This window comes from Actinia tenebrosa, unplaced genomic scaffold (genome assembly GCF_029948245.1).
Source record: "Actinia tenebrosa isolate PJP-AT-01 unplaced genomic scaffold, QUT_ActTen_1.0 PGA_scaffold9__36_contigs__length_13948895, whole genome shotgun sequence".
Taxonomy (NCBI): Eukaryota; Metazoa; Cnidaria; class Anthozoa; order Actiniaria; family Actiniidae; genus Actinia; species Actinia tenebrosa.
In genome coordinates this window covers 318,162-335,964 of record NW_028292586.1, presented here as the reverse complement: position 1 = coordinate 335,964, position 17,803 = coordinate 318,162, and the positions used below count along the sequence as shown (strand labels likewise).

Genomic DNA, 17,803 nt, shown 5'->3' with positions numbered 1-17,803 from the left:
TAATAGAGTGCAAACAATATAACCGTGAAACTTTAGTAATATTAAATAGCACAATTTCATGCAAATTCCATTGTTTCTATTGTTTAACTAGCACTATTTATTAATTAGTGTTTCACGGATTAATTGTTTGCACTCTATCTAGATTCAGCTCGCGCAAATAAAGAATTTTTTTCGTGATAGAATCGTGGCAAGCGTGAACCGTGCAAACGCGTTACGAAACATCATGTCAAACACTCTAATTTGTGGCGCGTTTGCAATCACTTCTGTCGAGCATGTTCCCAGTTGACATAAAAATACAGAGATAGCTTGAAAATGTTTGAACTTCTATCTATCAAAAAGACTCATGTAGGTCGTTTTATCTATTTATCTTATTGGAAGAGAGGAATTCGTCTACGTATTGGTGAGTTAAACGGATATTTTTTTTCGGCGTGGAATCTGAAGCGAACAGTCCGGCGTGAAGATGCTCTGTCAAATATTTCCAAAAACAAAAACAAAAAAATAAGCGAGCAAAAAATAATGTTTCGGTATTTAATTCTTAAACAAGATCTAGAAATTTTGAAAATATTGCTTCATTCTTAATGTAGGTATTTCAAAGATAATTTTTGAATTATTGATGCATTGAACGGCTTTTATAGTTCTACGTACTTAAAACAAAAAGCCTTGAACAACTTGCTTTATAAACTATTTATTTTGTTGTGTTTTAGTTTAGTAGAATATTGAAATTCAAATGCGAATAATAATTGAAAACGTATTTCCAGCTTCTCTATATCTATTCAATTAAATATCATATGTTTTGTTTTGCTTTGACTTAAAAAAAGTTATTAAGCTTTATGACTACACTTTCAAAACTGGGACGTAAAACCTAGCTACTTTCAAAACTGGGCCATAAAACCTAGTTTAAGTTAAAAACTTACGATTTAAAATCAGCTATACTTGTATGGTTCTTGATTTATCTTGAATTATGGCGTGTTTTCTGCTTACCTTCCGGCCTCGAAATTTTGAGCAATGAAACGCAGTTTCATTCAAGTAGCTAGTGGTGCGTAAAGCTTCCCGCGAAATCCCGCGAAATCCCGCGGGAATCCCTTAATTTGAAACGTTTTCTACAAAGCATGTCCTGATTGGTTTGCAGTATTTTCGATATGGTTGAGGTAAGATTATTTCTGTTTCCGTTCTTGAAATTCTCACTCTCTTTAAATGACCAGTTTTTATTCAGAAGGGAGTCTTACTTACTTAAAATTTGAGCGACCTTTAACTTATACAATTTGATTATAGTTTAGTTCTCCACCGCGTTTATATGGGTACCAGTGCCCATGTGCGACGGGTGGATAGCGCTATCCGTCGAATAATTAAATCCTTATCCAGTCCTTATCCATAAATCGATGCTGTTACCTTCTTTAATTAGAGATATTTCCAGTTTATCTTTATTTAACTCTAAACTCAAGACTCATTTATTTAAATTAGCTTTTTCTTTATAATCATTTTATCTATCTTATTTATTTATTTATTTACGTATGTTACTAAGCGCTTAGAACAGACTTGTACAAGCGCTATATAAGCCATATATTATTATTATTATTATTATTATTATCATTATTATTATTATTATCATTATTATTATTATTATTATTATTATTATTATTATATCCTTTTTTCTTACTTCTTCTACTTCTTTTCTTTTCTTTTTGTCATTTGTCACATTTTCTATTCGATTCAAGTAGCCAATTGTAAATTACCTATACGTAGCGAGATTTACGATTGCGTTACGGGGAAAAACTCAATATAGTCTCCATTATTATTATATTAATAAGTCTGTCCATTGGATAAGATTTGTTAAATTTATTTTATTTTTATTTTTCTAAATCCAAGACTCGTTCGTAGAAAGATTTGCCATTAATGTATGTTTCGTAGTGACGAGGAAATACGATGGAGAATACTTGGAAATTTTTGCTATGACCAATAATGCATTGCGCGCCTAGATTGCAAATTAACTGATAGACTTAAGACATTTTATTAGTCAAATTCTCCTGGCAGGCAAACCAATATGGCTGTCGGCTGTTACATGCATAGTTAATGATTTTACTACATTAGCTATTCTATTTGTCAGAAACTCAAAAAACTGAAACCTACCACCTACAGATGTATTGGACGGCGTCAGTCATCTATCAAGTCATCCCAAACAGATTATAGATGATTTGACTTAAACTTCCGACGGATGCTCAATAATCTCCCCATGTTTACAGAGGTCTGAACAGAGGTAATGAAGTACGTGACTTTTTTGACGCTGTTGAAAGCTTGTGTACTGCACCGATCCCGCATTCATTGTTCAACCTCCCTATTTACTTTTGCTACGTCGGACAAACTAAAATTTGTTTTTGATATACAGCATGGAACAGACTGATAATTACTGATAATCGTTAATGTCTGTCTTAGAATCAATGCATTCTAAAGGTACTTTAATTAAGAAAAAATCGATAACTAATAAATAATCTTATGAATTCGAGTTTGTTGATCGGACATGCTGTAGTCCATTGGGAAAACTACCCATTGTTTGGGTGGGCACTCAAGCATAGCCAGATTCGGTGCATTCTGATTTCTTTTCATTGAAACATGTTCAAATTTGCTATAGACTTACTAAAATAGAGCATGTGCATGTTACTTCATAACCGCAATCTTGGTTGACGATAACAAAGCATAAAATTAACTTCTCTTGTTAGATCAACTGACATGGCGGCCGTTTCATCATTCATATCTCAAAAGATTTTGAGCACACAAATGACATGCTCTCTTGCTCGTTTTTGAAATGGCCAATACAAGCTATACTTTTTTTTTTCGTACACTGCATAACTGAATATAATATCCACTATCGTCAAAGAGCGATTTGATTTTAGTTCACCGAAATTTTTTTGTCCGAAATATTCGCTCCACACAGCTCGTTAGATTATTAGCAGACCTCGTCAACCTCGTTCCCAGGGCCCTCTCAAGCAGAGGAGAGAAGACCCTGGCGTTGGCTGGTCACGTGACAAATCCGACACCCAGCATATTCGGGCGTTTTGAAAATACCGCTGAAGAAATAACTGGACGGAATGCGGGCACGTTGAATAAGCATAAATTGAATATGGCTGTCAAATCGAATAAACCGGTGGAGTTTTTAACAGTGCTTCGTCGTGTGAAATTTGCTATAAAAAAAGACAATTTTCCTTCTTTGAATATAGTCAAAGGCCAGGATGTCATTGGTGTCCTACCAACCGGTTTTGGAAAGTTCATGCTTTTTCACTTACTACCACTTCTATCATTCCTTTCAGAAAAAGTAAAAACATTGTAATTGTGATATTTCCTTTAAACTCAATCATTGAGGACCAGCTTAGAGTTTTGAGAAACAGGAATATATCCTCTGATGTGCTACAACTTGCTGAAAACTGCGAACCTATCGAAAACGTTTTTGGTGAAGGTCAAGAATCATTTTACGATAACACAATATATATATATTTATATGTGATATTTTTATTAAGCCTTGATAGAACGTGTATTTCACCATAGTTTATATTTTACACATTCATACGGTACATTATGCGGCTTAGAATAAACTTGTTTGAATCTGTCCTATTTCTCGCTCAGGCGTGACATGGCGCACCAAAAAATTTTAACGAAGCAACAACCTATCAAAATTCAGGATCAAGTAAACCAATCAAACCTTTATTTGACCAGCCAACGCCAGGGTCTTCTCTCCTCTGTGTGGGAGGGCCCTGGGAACGAGGTCGAGACCTCGTTGGCATGCCGAAATCTACGATCGTATTCTTCATTAGCAAATGACGTCATAGCCACCATCTTGGTTGAATTTAACAAAAGAATCGTCAATGAAATATTTTGTTATATTAACCAACATAGGGCCACTAGGTGCTACCCTCTATAGATAAAGGCTATTCATTATTATTATCATTATTATTATTATTATCATTATTATTATTATTATACAGCTTCTCATTAATCCCATATAGGTAACTGTCCAATTGTTTTCTTAATTGGGCAGGTCTTGTTTTGATATGGGATTAATTAGGCAGCTATATAATTAATAGGTAATGGGATTTCATGCTCCCCAATCAAGAAATAATTAGACTTGAAAAATTCCTCTGACTGCCAAATAGGACTCGGCCTACGGCCTCATCCAATTTTGTCAGTCCTCAGAATTTTCCTTGTCCAATTATTTCTTAATTGGACAGCATGGAGTCCTATTACATATACTAATTATTATTATGGCCGTCGTGTCTTTAGTTATTTCATGTTACCGGGAATGATTAAATACCAGACACACTCTATTAATTTAATAAGGGCTAAAAAATCTTTTTTCACTTTTTTTGCTGTCGTAATATAAGTATTTTCTTCTACTATTTTGATTTATGCATTTTGATCTTCATAATTGTATTCTACGTGATTTAGAGTGTATTCAGTTAAGTTTTCGTGACTGTTGTCAATGATCCCATAGTTACGGAATAAAAAATTAAACAAGGCATCCTTTCACAAACTTGGAGGCTAATCTTATTATGGACATATGCTCTCTTCTGATTGGCTGATGCATGCAGGTCTATTTTTAAATCTTCGTAATCATGAGAAATACAAAGCGAGAACGTCATGTACACCATTTGAGCGGTTTGGTTACGATATTATTTATAAGTATCTAATTAACAAAGACGTTCTATCAGCTAATTCTTATGTTTAGTCAAGTATTTAGGCATTCCAGATTGTGAAATACTCCAGTTTCGAATCCTCTGTTGTATAGGGTTAGCCTCGATTGCATATGGCATAAGATTTAATTGAATGAATTGAAAATGAAATAGGATGAGATGAGATGAGATGAAATAAAATATGAAAGGAAAATAAAAAAAGAACAAAATGTGATAAAGCAAAAATAATTGGTATAATAAAGTGGAATTTAAAAGTCGATTTAAGATTTTGATAATCTCAAAGTGAATGTTCAAAAAACGTTACACTCAAATGATCAAGGAAGTTTAACCTACCCCCCTTTGGAGCAATTCTTTTTTCTCTTAAAAATCGATTTACGTTCAGCAAAAAGGATCTCCTTTTGAATAACAGACGTTTAATTTCTCTTAAGTATTGCCATGGCAAAAAGATTTGTTTATTTATTTTTCTATAAGATTCTTTCATTTTCTAGAATCTTACCCTGCGAACCAAATGGGGAGGATATCACTAAACAATGAATTATTTATAACTATTTGTAGTGAATTCAATCCAAAGTTGTTTTTCAAACTTGAGGGTATTATGTGTTAGCGTTTGTTTTGCTCAGTGTCTTAGTAACATGAACAACATTCTATAAATAAAATTAAAAAGAAAACTTGCTGTGCATAAACAATTTAGAAATGGAAAATCATTGATCATTAAGTGACTTAAGAGACACGTATGCGAGTCGTTTAGGAGACCCGAGACAAGCGAGAATTTTAGCAATTTGTAACAATTATATTTCTTTGAGTTAACCGACGTCTTAAGAAAATTCCCCAACGAGTCATGCATGATTGTCGTAGAATCGTGCTAAGTGTTCTGGCAACGTTGATTAACCATTTGTCTACAGCACAAAGTATAGGTAAATATTAAATTAGTTTTAGTGATCATATTTTAAAGTTGGTTTATTTGTTTGACATTATGATATGATGTGGTATACACTCAAATATATACATTTCACTAGCTTGCACCTATTGCATTAGTTGTTCAAAAATACAAAGATTTACATTTCAATTGCCGCGTTTCAACTTTAGTAAGAATTTTAAAATTTTGAATTTTCTTCATGTAAAAGTAGTTTTCCGTTTTGTTTTTTTTTTGTTTGGCTCCCCTCCAAAAAACAAAAAAAACAAACAAAAAAAACAAAAAAAAAAAACAAAAAAAAAAAAAGCACGTATTCGGCTCCCTCTCGCGTTAAAAATTTTTGCATTCGCCGTATTAAGTTAAGCTTACTTCCTCCTTCGACTCTCCCGTCATAACGTTTAATCCAAAGAAACATTCTTCAGAAGTAAGTCTTGCAAGAATTAATTTTCATGTGGAATTTGAATTTTAAGGGCCTTTCAATGTTTTGATAGCCCCCTCTAAATTTTGGAACAAAAATTGATGCCAACCACTCAAAATGCTTATAGCCTCCACCTCCCCAAATCCATGGATCATGAACAGTCCCTAAATTCAGTAGTCTATCCTTGGCTTTTTAATTTAAATAGACCAGCGTCTTAGCAACCTTTTTTTTATAGAAAGTGAATAAATATTTGTTAGCATCAACAACAACAACAACAAAAAACAAAACAACTGATCAAAACAGAACAAAAAACGAAAAAAAGAAAAAAGAAAAAGAAAAGAAAACAAAACAAAAAACAAACAAAAAAGGAAAAAAACCCACAAGTTTTCTAACACATTTCAAGCGTATCAATAGATGAGATTTTAAAGAATTACTGTAAGAAAATGTTCTGAGGTAGGCAACTTTTTAGGTAGCATTTTTGTCGAGTTTTGAAAGTATTTTGTATTACCGAAGGGAAATAAATTAAACAAAATGAGAAGAAGAAGAAGAAGAAGAAAAAGAATAATAATAATAAAAATAAACGCTGACACGTATTCAATTGCGTTCGTCTGATTACGTAATTAATCTTGATTCGCGCAATCAGTCACGCGACATTATAGGAAATCGTGAAATTGTGTCATCAACTTGCAATGATTTTAGGCAATCATTTTTCACTTCTGTCCAAGTGCTATATTTTTCGTTCTTGAGCTGTCAAATTCATTTATTTTACTACGTAACATGCTATGTTTTGTGAAGACATATATTTCATCTATGACATTTTTAAACGTTTTTATACTCTTTTAATACTTTGGACGGTCTGCATTAATAAAAAAAAAAAAAGAGAAAACCACTCGAAAGAAAAAATACCCGGATGTCGTTTCCAATTCTTAGAAAAGTTAATAGCATCATTACTAACATTAATAAGATTTTGCTGTAACTTTTAAAATTCCTTTTACTTTCCTTTTTCTCGAGATTACATTCTTCTCCATTGCCTTTATTCATGAAGGAAACTACTGAGCGAGATCGCGCGCAGATTTTAACGCGTTGTCAAAATACCTTTTCCCCAATCACGTGGCTACCCGCGTTTGACCAATCACGACCATGCTGAACTAATGATTCTCTTCATAGCCAAACTGCTATTATGATCGAAAGTTAGACTCTGTTAGACTCTTGTCTGTACTCTTACCTTCACAAGATAGGAAAAGAGTAAGAAAAAGAGAATGGCCCTGATTGTCATATTTATTAACTTCGCTGCGATCTTATACCGAGTAGAATCCACCGGTAAGCACAAACTAAACTTCTGTCTTTCCTTTTAAATTTAATATTAAAAATATTGTTAAAGGTTGGCTAATATAAGAAGAAGAAAATATGGATTCTATTCTTTTCAAAAAATGTAAAAACGTTTGACGTATTGACGACTTTTAAAGTTAAAACTTAAGGACGATGCTGGATATTGTCGATGAAAAGACATCCCTTTCGACTTGATGGTTCTGCTTGCTGGCCGATAAACTGACGTAATATTAATAAACGCGAAGGAAACCTTTAAGAGCTGATTATAAAGTTTAATTTCAGTAAAGGGCTAGTTTTAACAAAATTGAAGAAATGCAAAAACTCAAAACTGACACCGTAACAAAAACAAAAACAAAAACAAAAAACAAAAAGAAAAAAGAAAAAAATTGACAAGGGTTGCCAGCGAAACGACGAGAAAGGTAAAAAACTGCCTCGTCAATGATGCAATTTTCGTCGGGGTGATACCTAAACTTACACGAATCAGATTGAAATCCGCCTGTAAGCTAAGTAGCGTATTTCAGACAGATTAACCTTTTTTCAGTTGTGTGCGAAGAAATATAAAAGCGACTCATGGGAAAGATATTCCGTTTCTGTGTTTCCAAGAATAATTTTCGCAACCTTTCTTGCATGATGCTTGCAAACGTAGTTTAAAAGATGATAATCAAATTCCCTAAAGCTACAAGATATTAAACTATTTTTTTTCTTTTCCTGTAAGATTTACGTGTTTACTATTTCTGTTAGAATATTGAAATAAATTTCCGTCGCATATTTTGCTTTATATTTCGAATGGACTCTTGTGTACGGGGCTTCGAGAAAACGACAGATGTTTTTTTTTTTTTTTTTCCTGTTTTTGTTTTTTCCAAGACTTAACACTGAATTGCTTGAGATATAGCTAACTGAGCTACTACACCCAGAGCTTTATAGTGCAATAATAACATCGAAAATTCACAAAACGTGGATCATTTTTGCGTATCAAGGCTGAAATAATAACTGATAAAATCAATGCCGAATAAATAAAGTATAAAACTTCGTCCGTTTCTAAAGGTAGAACTTTTAAATATGAATTGCCTTAAAGCGAAATTTGATACCGCATTTTTATGACAATTATTCTAATCCTTAATGGAGCTCTAAATCGAGTTTAAGCTCGATTCATCCTCGACTTAGTCTATATATTGTCTTAAAATTTATTTTCCTCACTCAAGTATTTCAGGAAAACGTGCGACCGCGGATTAACGAATGACGAACTTCGTCTTGCTTTGTAGTTCAAAACATTGGTACCGAAAATTATAATATAATATAAACATAAATACATATTGATAGCATTTATTTATTAGTTTATTTTTTTAATTGGGTTTTACATTATTTATTAATTTATCTTGTTTCATGTTGGTATTGCCTAAGCTTCAGGCTCGCAATGGAAATATTCCGTAATAATAATAATATTAAATTTATTTTGACTCAGAAATAAGCTGAAATTGTTTTCATTGCTCTTTGACTTGTCACCTTCAATTACAAAGCCAAACTCTGGATTTGCCCTTTTATTTTGACATATTTTTTGTCGAATACACTTCAAATAAAATATTTCTCGACCAATATAAAATTATTTTGGAAATGGAGCCAAGATGAAAATACAATACTATAAACGAAATACTTATCATACACTGGAGAATTTGGGAGGGCAGATTTTTATTTATTTTCGTGTTCGCCAGGAGGCACTTAACATAACTTTTAGAGTAGGCTGAGACAGAGCACTCTTATAGGCGATTGACGTTCAGTTGAGGAGAATTTCGTAGAGAAGGATGTCCTAATTGTATGATCAGGTAATCTTGTCGAAAATATTACATGCTCAATCGAAATTATTCAGCTTAGTCAATATCTTTTTTTCGGCTCGGATAAAGCGGCAAGCTATAGAACTGCGGGTTTTTTCTCTAAAGCTAATTTTTTTTATTTCCTAAATTATGATCTAATTTTGGCGACGAATGCTTACGAATGAATTGTCATGTAAAATGATAACTATTGTCTAGACTGATAAGATTTTTTTTTTCAGTGGCGACCTCTTCAACGCTAGACCCGACCACTCAAACTTCTTCTTCACATTTCTTGGCTGTAAGTTCAATGTCGTCATCATTTTCAACAGCTGGATTGACATCTATAGACATTACACCTACCTTTACCTCCTCCTCGCCGAAGACGCCGGATGATGCTAGTTTACCATATTCAAGCCAAACATCATCTTCCAACCTGTCTTCAAGTACATCGGCTACCGTTTCATTGTCTACGATATCCGTCATGGAAAATTCATCATATTCAAGCCAAACACCATCTTCCAACCTGTCTTTAAGTACATCGGCTACCGTTTCATTGTCTACGATATCCGTCACGGAAAATTCATCATATTCAAGCCAAACATCATCTTCCAACCTGTCTTCAAGTACATCGGCTACCGTTTCATTGTCTACGATATCCGTCATGGAAAATTCATCATATTCAAGCCAAACACCATCTTCCAACCTGTCTTTAAGTACATCGGCTACCGTTTCATTGTCTACGATATCCGTCACGGAAAATTCATCATATTCAAGCCAAACATCATCTTCCAACCTGTCTTTAAGTACATCGGCTACCGTTTCATTGTCTACGATATCCGTCATGGAAAATTCATCATATTCAAGCCAAACATCATCTTCCAACCTGTCTTTAAGTACATCGGCTACCGTTTCATTCAATGAATCCTCTAATTCATTGTCGACCGTCATAGCAAGTTCAAATACATCTGGAGTATTATCATCTACAATGTCACTAACTTCACCTTCTTCAACATTAAGTTCCCTGCCTACGGCGGTAGGAGTGGCTAGTTCATCATCTTCAAGTCTTTCCAACGAGCAATCAACATCATCTGGAATAATATCATCCATGGTGCAAGAACCTAAAACTTCTTCAACATTGAGTCCCTTGCCTTCAACATCACAAGTGTCCAGTTTATTATCTCCAAGTCCTTCCATCATTTCGTCATTAAGTATATTACCACAAGCTTTACCTTCTTCTTTACCTTCTTCCTTGCCTACATCACCACAAGTGTCCAGTTTGTTATCTCCAAGTCCTTCCATCATTTCGTCATCAAGTGCGTTACCTGGAATAACCTCATCCGCTGTGTCACAAGCTGAAGCTTCTTCATCAATGAGTACCTTTGCTACATCATCACAAATGGCCAGTTCATCATCTCCAAGTCCTTTAATCAGTACATCACCAAGTGCATTACCTCTAACATCATCCACAGAGCTACACGCTTTACCTTCTTCATCAATGAGTGCCGTAGCTACATCCTCACAAATGGCCATTCGATCATCTCCAGGTCCTTCAATAAGTAGATATCCAAGTACATTACCTGGAATTACATCATCTACAGTGCCAAAAGTTGTAACTTCTTTATCAATTAGTTCCTTGCCTTCAACATCACAAGTGGCCAGTTCATCATCATTTCTAAGTCCTTCCATCAGTTCATCTTCAAGTACATTACCTGGAATTACATCATCCACAGTGCCACAAGCTGTATCTTCTTCATCAATGAGTTCCTTGCCTACATCATCACAAGTGGTTAGTTCATCATCTTCAAGTCCTTCAATTAGTCCATCTTCAAGTACATTACCTGGAATTACATCATCTACAGTACCATCTCCAATTTTCTTGTCTACAACGTCAGTGAAAGCAAGTTTATCATCTTCAAGGTCCTTGTCATTGACTTTTATACCCACCGTCATGCCTTCTTCGAGTCAACTAGCAACCAGAGTAAATGGTTTTAGTTCAACGATTCTTCACCCTACGAGTACTACAGCTGTACCAAGCCTGTCTTCGAGTTCAGTTGTTCCTTACACAGCCGTCAACAACACAGGTAAACTCCAAATATGTGAAATTATGTATCTTACATATTGCTGGCAGAAGCGCACATACTTCGCTGGTTATTGGCATGCACATAACAAGAGACAAGAAACAGACGAACGTCTCATCATAAAATTCAGCTTTCCACTGATTTGTGTTTGCTTCATGTCGGAATAATAGAAAAGCCTTTTATGATTAAATGGCGCTCTCTCTGCCTGGCTTATAATGCTAAAGGTCCTGGGGATTTGGCTGGAACACCCGCTCCAAATCGAGCGCTCATTTTCCCTTTAGCCACAATTTTGGGGCTGGAGCTAGTCCCTCTGCACCTGTTTCGAATGCTCAGCTTACCCCAAAGTTATTAGATTCATAATAAGAGACCGTTTAGATCTGTTATTTTCTTGAACGCAGTTACCAAGGAGCAAAAAGCCGATGCGATAGAACTAATCTTCCAGAACACTTCATTATCAAACGTAAGTAAACTAGACATAGCAGCCATATCAAGGGGAGGATCCAAGTCGTGTTCGACTGAATTGGTGGACCTAGCCAAAAAAAAAAAAAAAAAAAAAGAAAAAAACGTCTGTAATTTTGATGAAGCAAAACGAAAAAAGCTTTTATCCAAAGTGATCTATTTAGGGGATTCGCATTTGTCACTTAGGGGGTTCGATCGTGGTTTAGGGAGTTTAACCGGATGAGCCCCATGAATACGACCCTGCATATTGAAAAAAATGTCAATCAATCAGATATTCTGAATTTTAAAGAGCTGGTACGTTAACTACTACCATTTTTAAGGCCGGCGGAATATATTCAGGGGAAAGGGACGATATTGGTGGCTGTTATCCCTTTCAATAGAGTTTAATAAGATTACGAAATAGCCACTGAATTTGACACGAATCATTCTGTTATTAGAAAATGCTAACGAGGCATTAGTACTATTAGTAGTATTTTGATGTAAAATCCATTTTTGGAATGCATGACCGAGGTTCACCCTGATTTAGATGGCAGACGAGAATAAAATGAAAGGCAAAATTGCCAAATTTTAGAGATTGACTACTGAAACTGTTCAGTTAGGGTCGTAAATGTATCGAGTTTTATAGAAATGGAAATGAAGTGGAAATGAAACTGTGAAATAAGAAACAGAATTTAATATTTTGTAGCATAAATTTAAAACCCAAATTTTTTCCACCTGCAAAAAGGTGGCTTTTAGTACGATTTTACAAGTTTTTAAATGTTTTGAATATAAATGATCTTGAATTACGTTCTCAACAAGCCAATGCTCTTTCAAAACTCCACTGAAATGTTTGAGCAACATCATGTAAATGATTATTGTTTTCGTCGATATTTTAAGCAGTTAGTTAGTATTTAAAGTTTTAGGAACTCAAAGTTTTAAAAAGGTTATTTTAAGTTCATATCTTACCTTCTGCCACAGTTTTTTTGTCTTCCCATATGCACAACAAATCACGCCATATTCTAATTTATTAAATTTTCGTTACAAGGAACGAGGCCATTAGTGGACGTTCTTTTAATGTTTCCGAGAAAATGACAAGCCACTTTGTGTCAACAAAATGTCTACAAAAAGAGGAGATGAAAGACAATATAACTCGCTGTATATTGCAATACATCTATTAGAACCGCCCCTAGCAAATCTCTAAAAGCTCTAAAATCGGATTACACCTTAAGAAAATTCCTTTTCATCCTGTACAGGTGACTGTATATTTGCTTTCTATATTGCTTTTAATTCCGAATATATAATTGTTTTAATCGATCTTGAATGAAAAGGTGTCTGCTTCTCATGAAACAAGAATTGAATAAATGAAAGTCAATCAGTTCTCTTGTCCTGTTCTGTCAGTGTTGTACTGTAATTCCGTTTTAACTAGAATGTTTATTTTAATTCGTTTTTAACAGTGGAACGAGGGGATGAAGGACAAAGTCTTACAGGCGATAGTTGATAGTATTGTGAAATACTGCAGAAGTGAGTCCACAGCTTCAAAATGTAAAGCCAAACAAGAAAACAGAAGAAAAAGGTGAGCACAGTTTTCCTTTTTCTCATGCATGTGACAGTCAAGTAGAGGGAATAAGAGAAAAATATCAAATGCCCTTGGCAGTCATTTTGCGTTGGATGGAATATAGATTCCCCCCTGTTAGCTTCGCAATCGAGTGCTTCATGATGAGCTTACCGAGACATGAATAAGACATTTCTCGTGGGAAATAAACATGGTGTTGCGATATCTGATTTTCGATGCATTACAAAGAATAATATCATAACTAGAATCCATTATGTGGCGAGTACACCTGCAATACTTTCATGCATCTGTCATGCAATATAAAAATAAATATGGAAATATGTCCTCTAAAACAGCCCCAAAATGCACTGCAATGCCAACTTGATTCAGTTTTTTCCCTCAACCTCGGAATAGCTCATTCAATGAACGTATAAAAGATGATCTGATTATCAAAGTTGACGTCGGTGTAAGTGCTTCAAGGGTTTTTCTCTGTGTCACCGGTTTTCCTCCCTTTAAAAACTCATCTTTTGATAAAACTCCACTTGGAATAAGTGGAAAAGAAGCCACTGTTGAGACACTGCTATGTAAATAATAATAATTTTTTTCCACTCTCTTTGCCTTTTTCTCTCGCTGTAGACGTTCTGCTTCACCAACAACAAGTACTTTTAATATTACGAAGGACAACATAAAATTCTTACCCGGGTACCCTAAGGAGGTAAACGGACAGCTCGTTCTTGCCTTCTTTGTCGAGTTACCTAATGGAGCAGCACTTCCGACTGGTAACACCACGAACGTTGCAATGGCGATACCGAAAGAGGCCATCTTATCGGCGATTCGGGATTCAATTCAAAAGATTGAAGAAGCCTCTGGAAAGAAGATTTCTAAGTTGTCCACGTTCGAAGAACCGCGGACTAATACGGATGGGGAGAAAGACAATACTGTGGAGCTTGTAATTGGGACTTTCTTTGGAGCTCTTTTCTCGATAGTGATTACCGCTATTTTCGTGAAGATAGTCAAGTAAGTGTAGTTAATATTCTCACTGATGGATTGAGATCACCGCATCAGGTACCTTTAGCTTCAACATGAGTAGCTCATCATGAGAATCAACTATAGTCACCTGGACAACCAAAAAACAGCCGCCCAATACACTGACACCACTAGATCCACGTATACACGGATTCTGATCAATTGAGATTTCATCAGCTATTTTGAATGACTGGCTGAAAAATAACTGGCAACTAGCTTTGTGGCTAAAATCTCCTCCCCCCCCCCCCCCCACCCCCAAAAAAAGCTTCCCATAGGCTGAGACCACAAGATCTACGCAAACACTGATTCTGATCGATTGAGATTGCATCTAGATATAGAAATATAGATAAGTTATAGTGCCTTGGGAAAGAGGTTGCATCTGCTATCTTGAATGGGATTGGATGAAAATTACTCGGGTGACCTCGGGTGACCTCTAATAAGAGATATCTATCCTTCCCCCATTAATGTTTTCTCCTTTTCTCTCCTTGCTACCGTTCTCCATTTTCCCATTCCAAATTACGCTTTGGAAAGAAGCTTCCTTTTTGTATTATATATATATGAATTCAGCTTCTTAAGCTAACATATGGGAAAAAAACATTTCACCCAAAGCAAAGGGGTTTATTGTTGTACTCCATTTGCTCACTCAAATCATGTTCTCCTTCTTTTGCTAGGAGTAAAAAATCCAGAAGGCAAAAGATATCACCTCAAGGGAATGATGAGACAGATGATAGAATAGCTGGTAATACATTAATCACTCATGACGTGGAGAATGAAGGATGTGAATCCAGTACGAAAAAAGTGGAAGTTATCAATGTACAGGTTCTGAACTCGAATCCATCGTAATTACTCATAACTATGATTCTTAGAACGAGATGCCTTAGAGCAGTTTTCGTATAGACATAGACATAGACATAGACATAGATTTATTTTTGGTACCTGTGAAAAGCTTGGTGCCGTATGCGTGCCTTGCCGCGACCGTGATGTTTTTTAGCATTTTGAATGGCTGATTTTTTCATTGCGCAATTTGATTGGTCTGGCTGTGTCGTGACTTTGGCGTGATTTTGTCCGCGCCGTATTCGTGCCGTGTTTCGGAAGTAAATTCTCGGCCAATGTGATTGGTTTGGCGTATGCCTTGCAGTGTCACGACCGCGCTTGTGCCGTGAGCTTATCACAGTCATACGGAAACTGCTCTAAAATGGCAAATACACCTTATATGGTAAACGGTGCCTTAAAAGGACATGTATTTGAAGACCATGGGTTGCATTTTTTGTTGAAAACATTACTATATATGGCATAAACTCTATGGCTTCGTAGCGAATTGTTGGAAGATTGTAGCGAAGTATCGACTTCATGTGACGTAACACGTAAGAATATACCTTGCATGCATTTTCGAAGACATTCAATATACTTTAAACAAGTAGGACCAAATGTGTGGACCAAGTATACTGGACCAAATGTATATAGTGGGAAAGTAAGAACCACTGAATAAGGACCAATGATTAAGTGTGGATTAAGTAATAAGAAGTGTGCGTGGAAGTAATGCGGCAGATTTCGTGACAATTGAAATTCATGTCACGGTCACGCCTATTGGTGGTGTGCATCCTTTTCCATGAAAATAAAAGGACAAAAGACGTGGCCGTGATTTTCGTTGACATACTCAGAATCTTTTGTCAAAATGGCGACTATGACGTCACATGCACCGCTAGATTTCATACAGTGAAATCTTCTCTGTCTTTTTATATTCCACTACACGTGGCCTCGCATTCAAGTGCTTGAGAAGAAATTCATGCGGGTGAAACGAAGGTTGAGAATAAACATGGCAGCCGCTTGACGGATTAATATTTAACAATTATTTGCCGAAGGCGAAGTGATTATCGGTGAAATATTTAAATGTGTCACATACATATCACTAAAATCACTGCGGGGAATAATTGTTTTAGTATAATCTTAGACTTGAATATCAGAGAAAAGTCGAAATTCAGGATTAAAAAACGTTTAAGTATTACTTCCGTTCTGGGAAACTTTGAAAAACCTCATAATCAATGGTCGCTTGACCAATCACAGCTCGAGAAACTCTATATTCAAGACTAAAATTATACTATTCTCACTGAATAAATTATCACCAAGCAGTATAAATTAAGTCAACACACATGACTCATTGCATAACGTCGTTTGGACCTTCGAGGTACGAATTTTTCTCGCTGTCCCCACCACCGCCACCAGCCATAAGCCAACATTCTAGTGCTCTATGCATGCTGATGAAACACAGACGGGACTTGAGGCGCTTATGCTGACGGCTTGTATATTGTGGGAAAAAGTTTAGGTTTGTTGTATTCTATTTGTTTCGTTTTGCCAGTGCAAAGAAAATTTCAAAGATATAATTTGTACTGAGAGTTCACGTGGCGCAAGGAGCGGCAGCAGGAGATGGGGTTCGAAACCCTGAACAGCAAGCGCCGGGAGCAGTAGTTCCACCGGTTGGCGAGCAGCAGGTAATTTTGCTGCAGTTCTTTTATCTGGGAGAGTTTGTTATTCCCTTCGTGTTGGCGCTATTTTTTGCCTGCCAGTTTATCTGGACCTCGTGGTTTTGTTAATGCACGCTACTACTATTTTATACGTTATTATGTGGTATTTTTGGGAGCAGTTATAGTTTTACTCGAGTAGTTTCCCTTCAGATTTGCATCCAAGGCATGCTACTACTATTTTATGCGTTATTACATGGTATTTTTGGGCGCAGTTATAGTTTTACTCAAGTAGTTTACCCTTCAGATTTGCATTTATTTCTACCCTCGTCACACTTGGTTGGTTTGGTTCTTTGTTCACGGCTTGTTCTTTAGCGCCCTTGGTTTCATCGGTTTTAGCCTTTTATGTAGGTTACACTTTTTTGCCCTGGGGAGTCTTTTGGTGTACGGATCTGCTTCAGCGTTTTTATTTCACGCGGTCCTAGTGCTTTTGTGTGATATTTATCTTCGTAGTTTGTGCAGTTTCTTGGGGCTATTATTCCGGTTACTTATTTCTTAAAGTAAGTTTTGTGTCGGCCTAAAGAACAGCGAATATGCCGCGTAATTAATTTGAGTTAGTTTGGCCTGGAGAGCCAATACGATTAGAGCTAACGGCCTGGAGAGCCACGAGTTTGTCGCGTAATAATTTGAGTTAGATTGGCCTGGAGAGCCAATACGAGTAGGGCTAGCGGCCTGGAGAGCCACGAGTATGTCGTGTAATAATTTGAGTTAGATTGGCCTGGAGAGCCAATATGAGTAGAGCTAACGGCCTGGAGAGCCACGAGTATGTCGCGTAATAATTTGAGTTAGATTGGCTTGGAGAGCCAATATGAGTAGAGCTAACGGCCTGGAGAGCCGCGAGTATGTCGCGTAATAATTTGAGTTAGATTGGCCTGGAGAGCCAATACGAGTAGGGCTAGCGGCCTGGAGAGCCACAAGTTTGTCGCGTAATAATTTGAGTTATCTAGATTGGCCTGGAGAGCCAATGTGAGTAGAGCTAACGGCCTGGAGAGCCGCGAGTATGTCGCGTAATATTTTGAGTTAGATTGGCCTGGAGAACCAAT

General features: G+C 36.1%; 2 protein-coding genes across 3 annotated transcripts in view; one reads left to right on the top strand and one right to left on the bottom strand.

The window, feature by feature from the left end:
- Positions 1 to 1,039, bottom strand: part of LOC116296389 (uncharacterized) — a 32,497-nt gene extending 31,458 nt beyond the window's left edge. Inside the window, exon 1 of the mRNA XM_089025076.1 lies at positions 915 to 1,039. The gene's annotated coding sequence lies outside the window, so the exon portion shown is untranslated. The remainder of the gene's footprint in view (positions 1 to 914) is intronic.
- On the top strand, positions 272 to 15,876 carry LOC116296391 (uncharacterized). Of its 2 annotated transcripts, none has more exons than XM_031704403.1 (6): positions 272 to 400; positions 9,387 to 11,228; positions 11,624 to 11,685; positions 13,118 to 13,236; positions 13,852 to 14,232; positions 14,913 to 15,876. In XM_031704403.1, the coding sequence occupies exons 1-6, from the start codon at positions 313 to 315 to the stop codon at positions 15,082 to 15,084; spliced, it is 2,664 nt and encodes an 887-aa protein (XP_031560263.1). In that variant the 5' UTR covers positions 272 to 312; the 3' UTR covers positions 15,085 to 15,876. The 2 variants fall into 2 exon arrangements, with proteins under 2 accessions (XP_031560263.1, XP_031560264.1); XM_031704404.1 differs by lacking the exon at positions 272 to 400 and adding an exon at positions 7,200 to 7,330.
- The last annotated feature ends 1,927 nt before the right edge of the window (positions 15,877 to 17,803 follow it).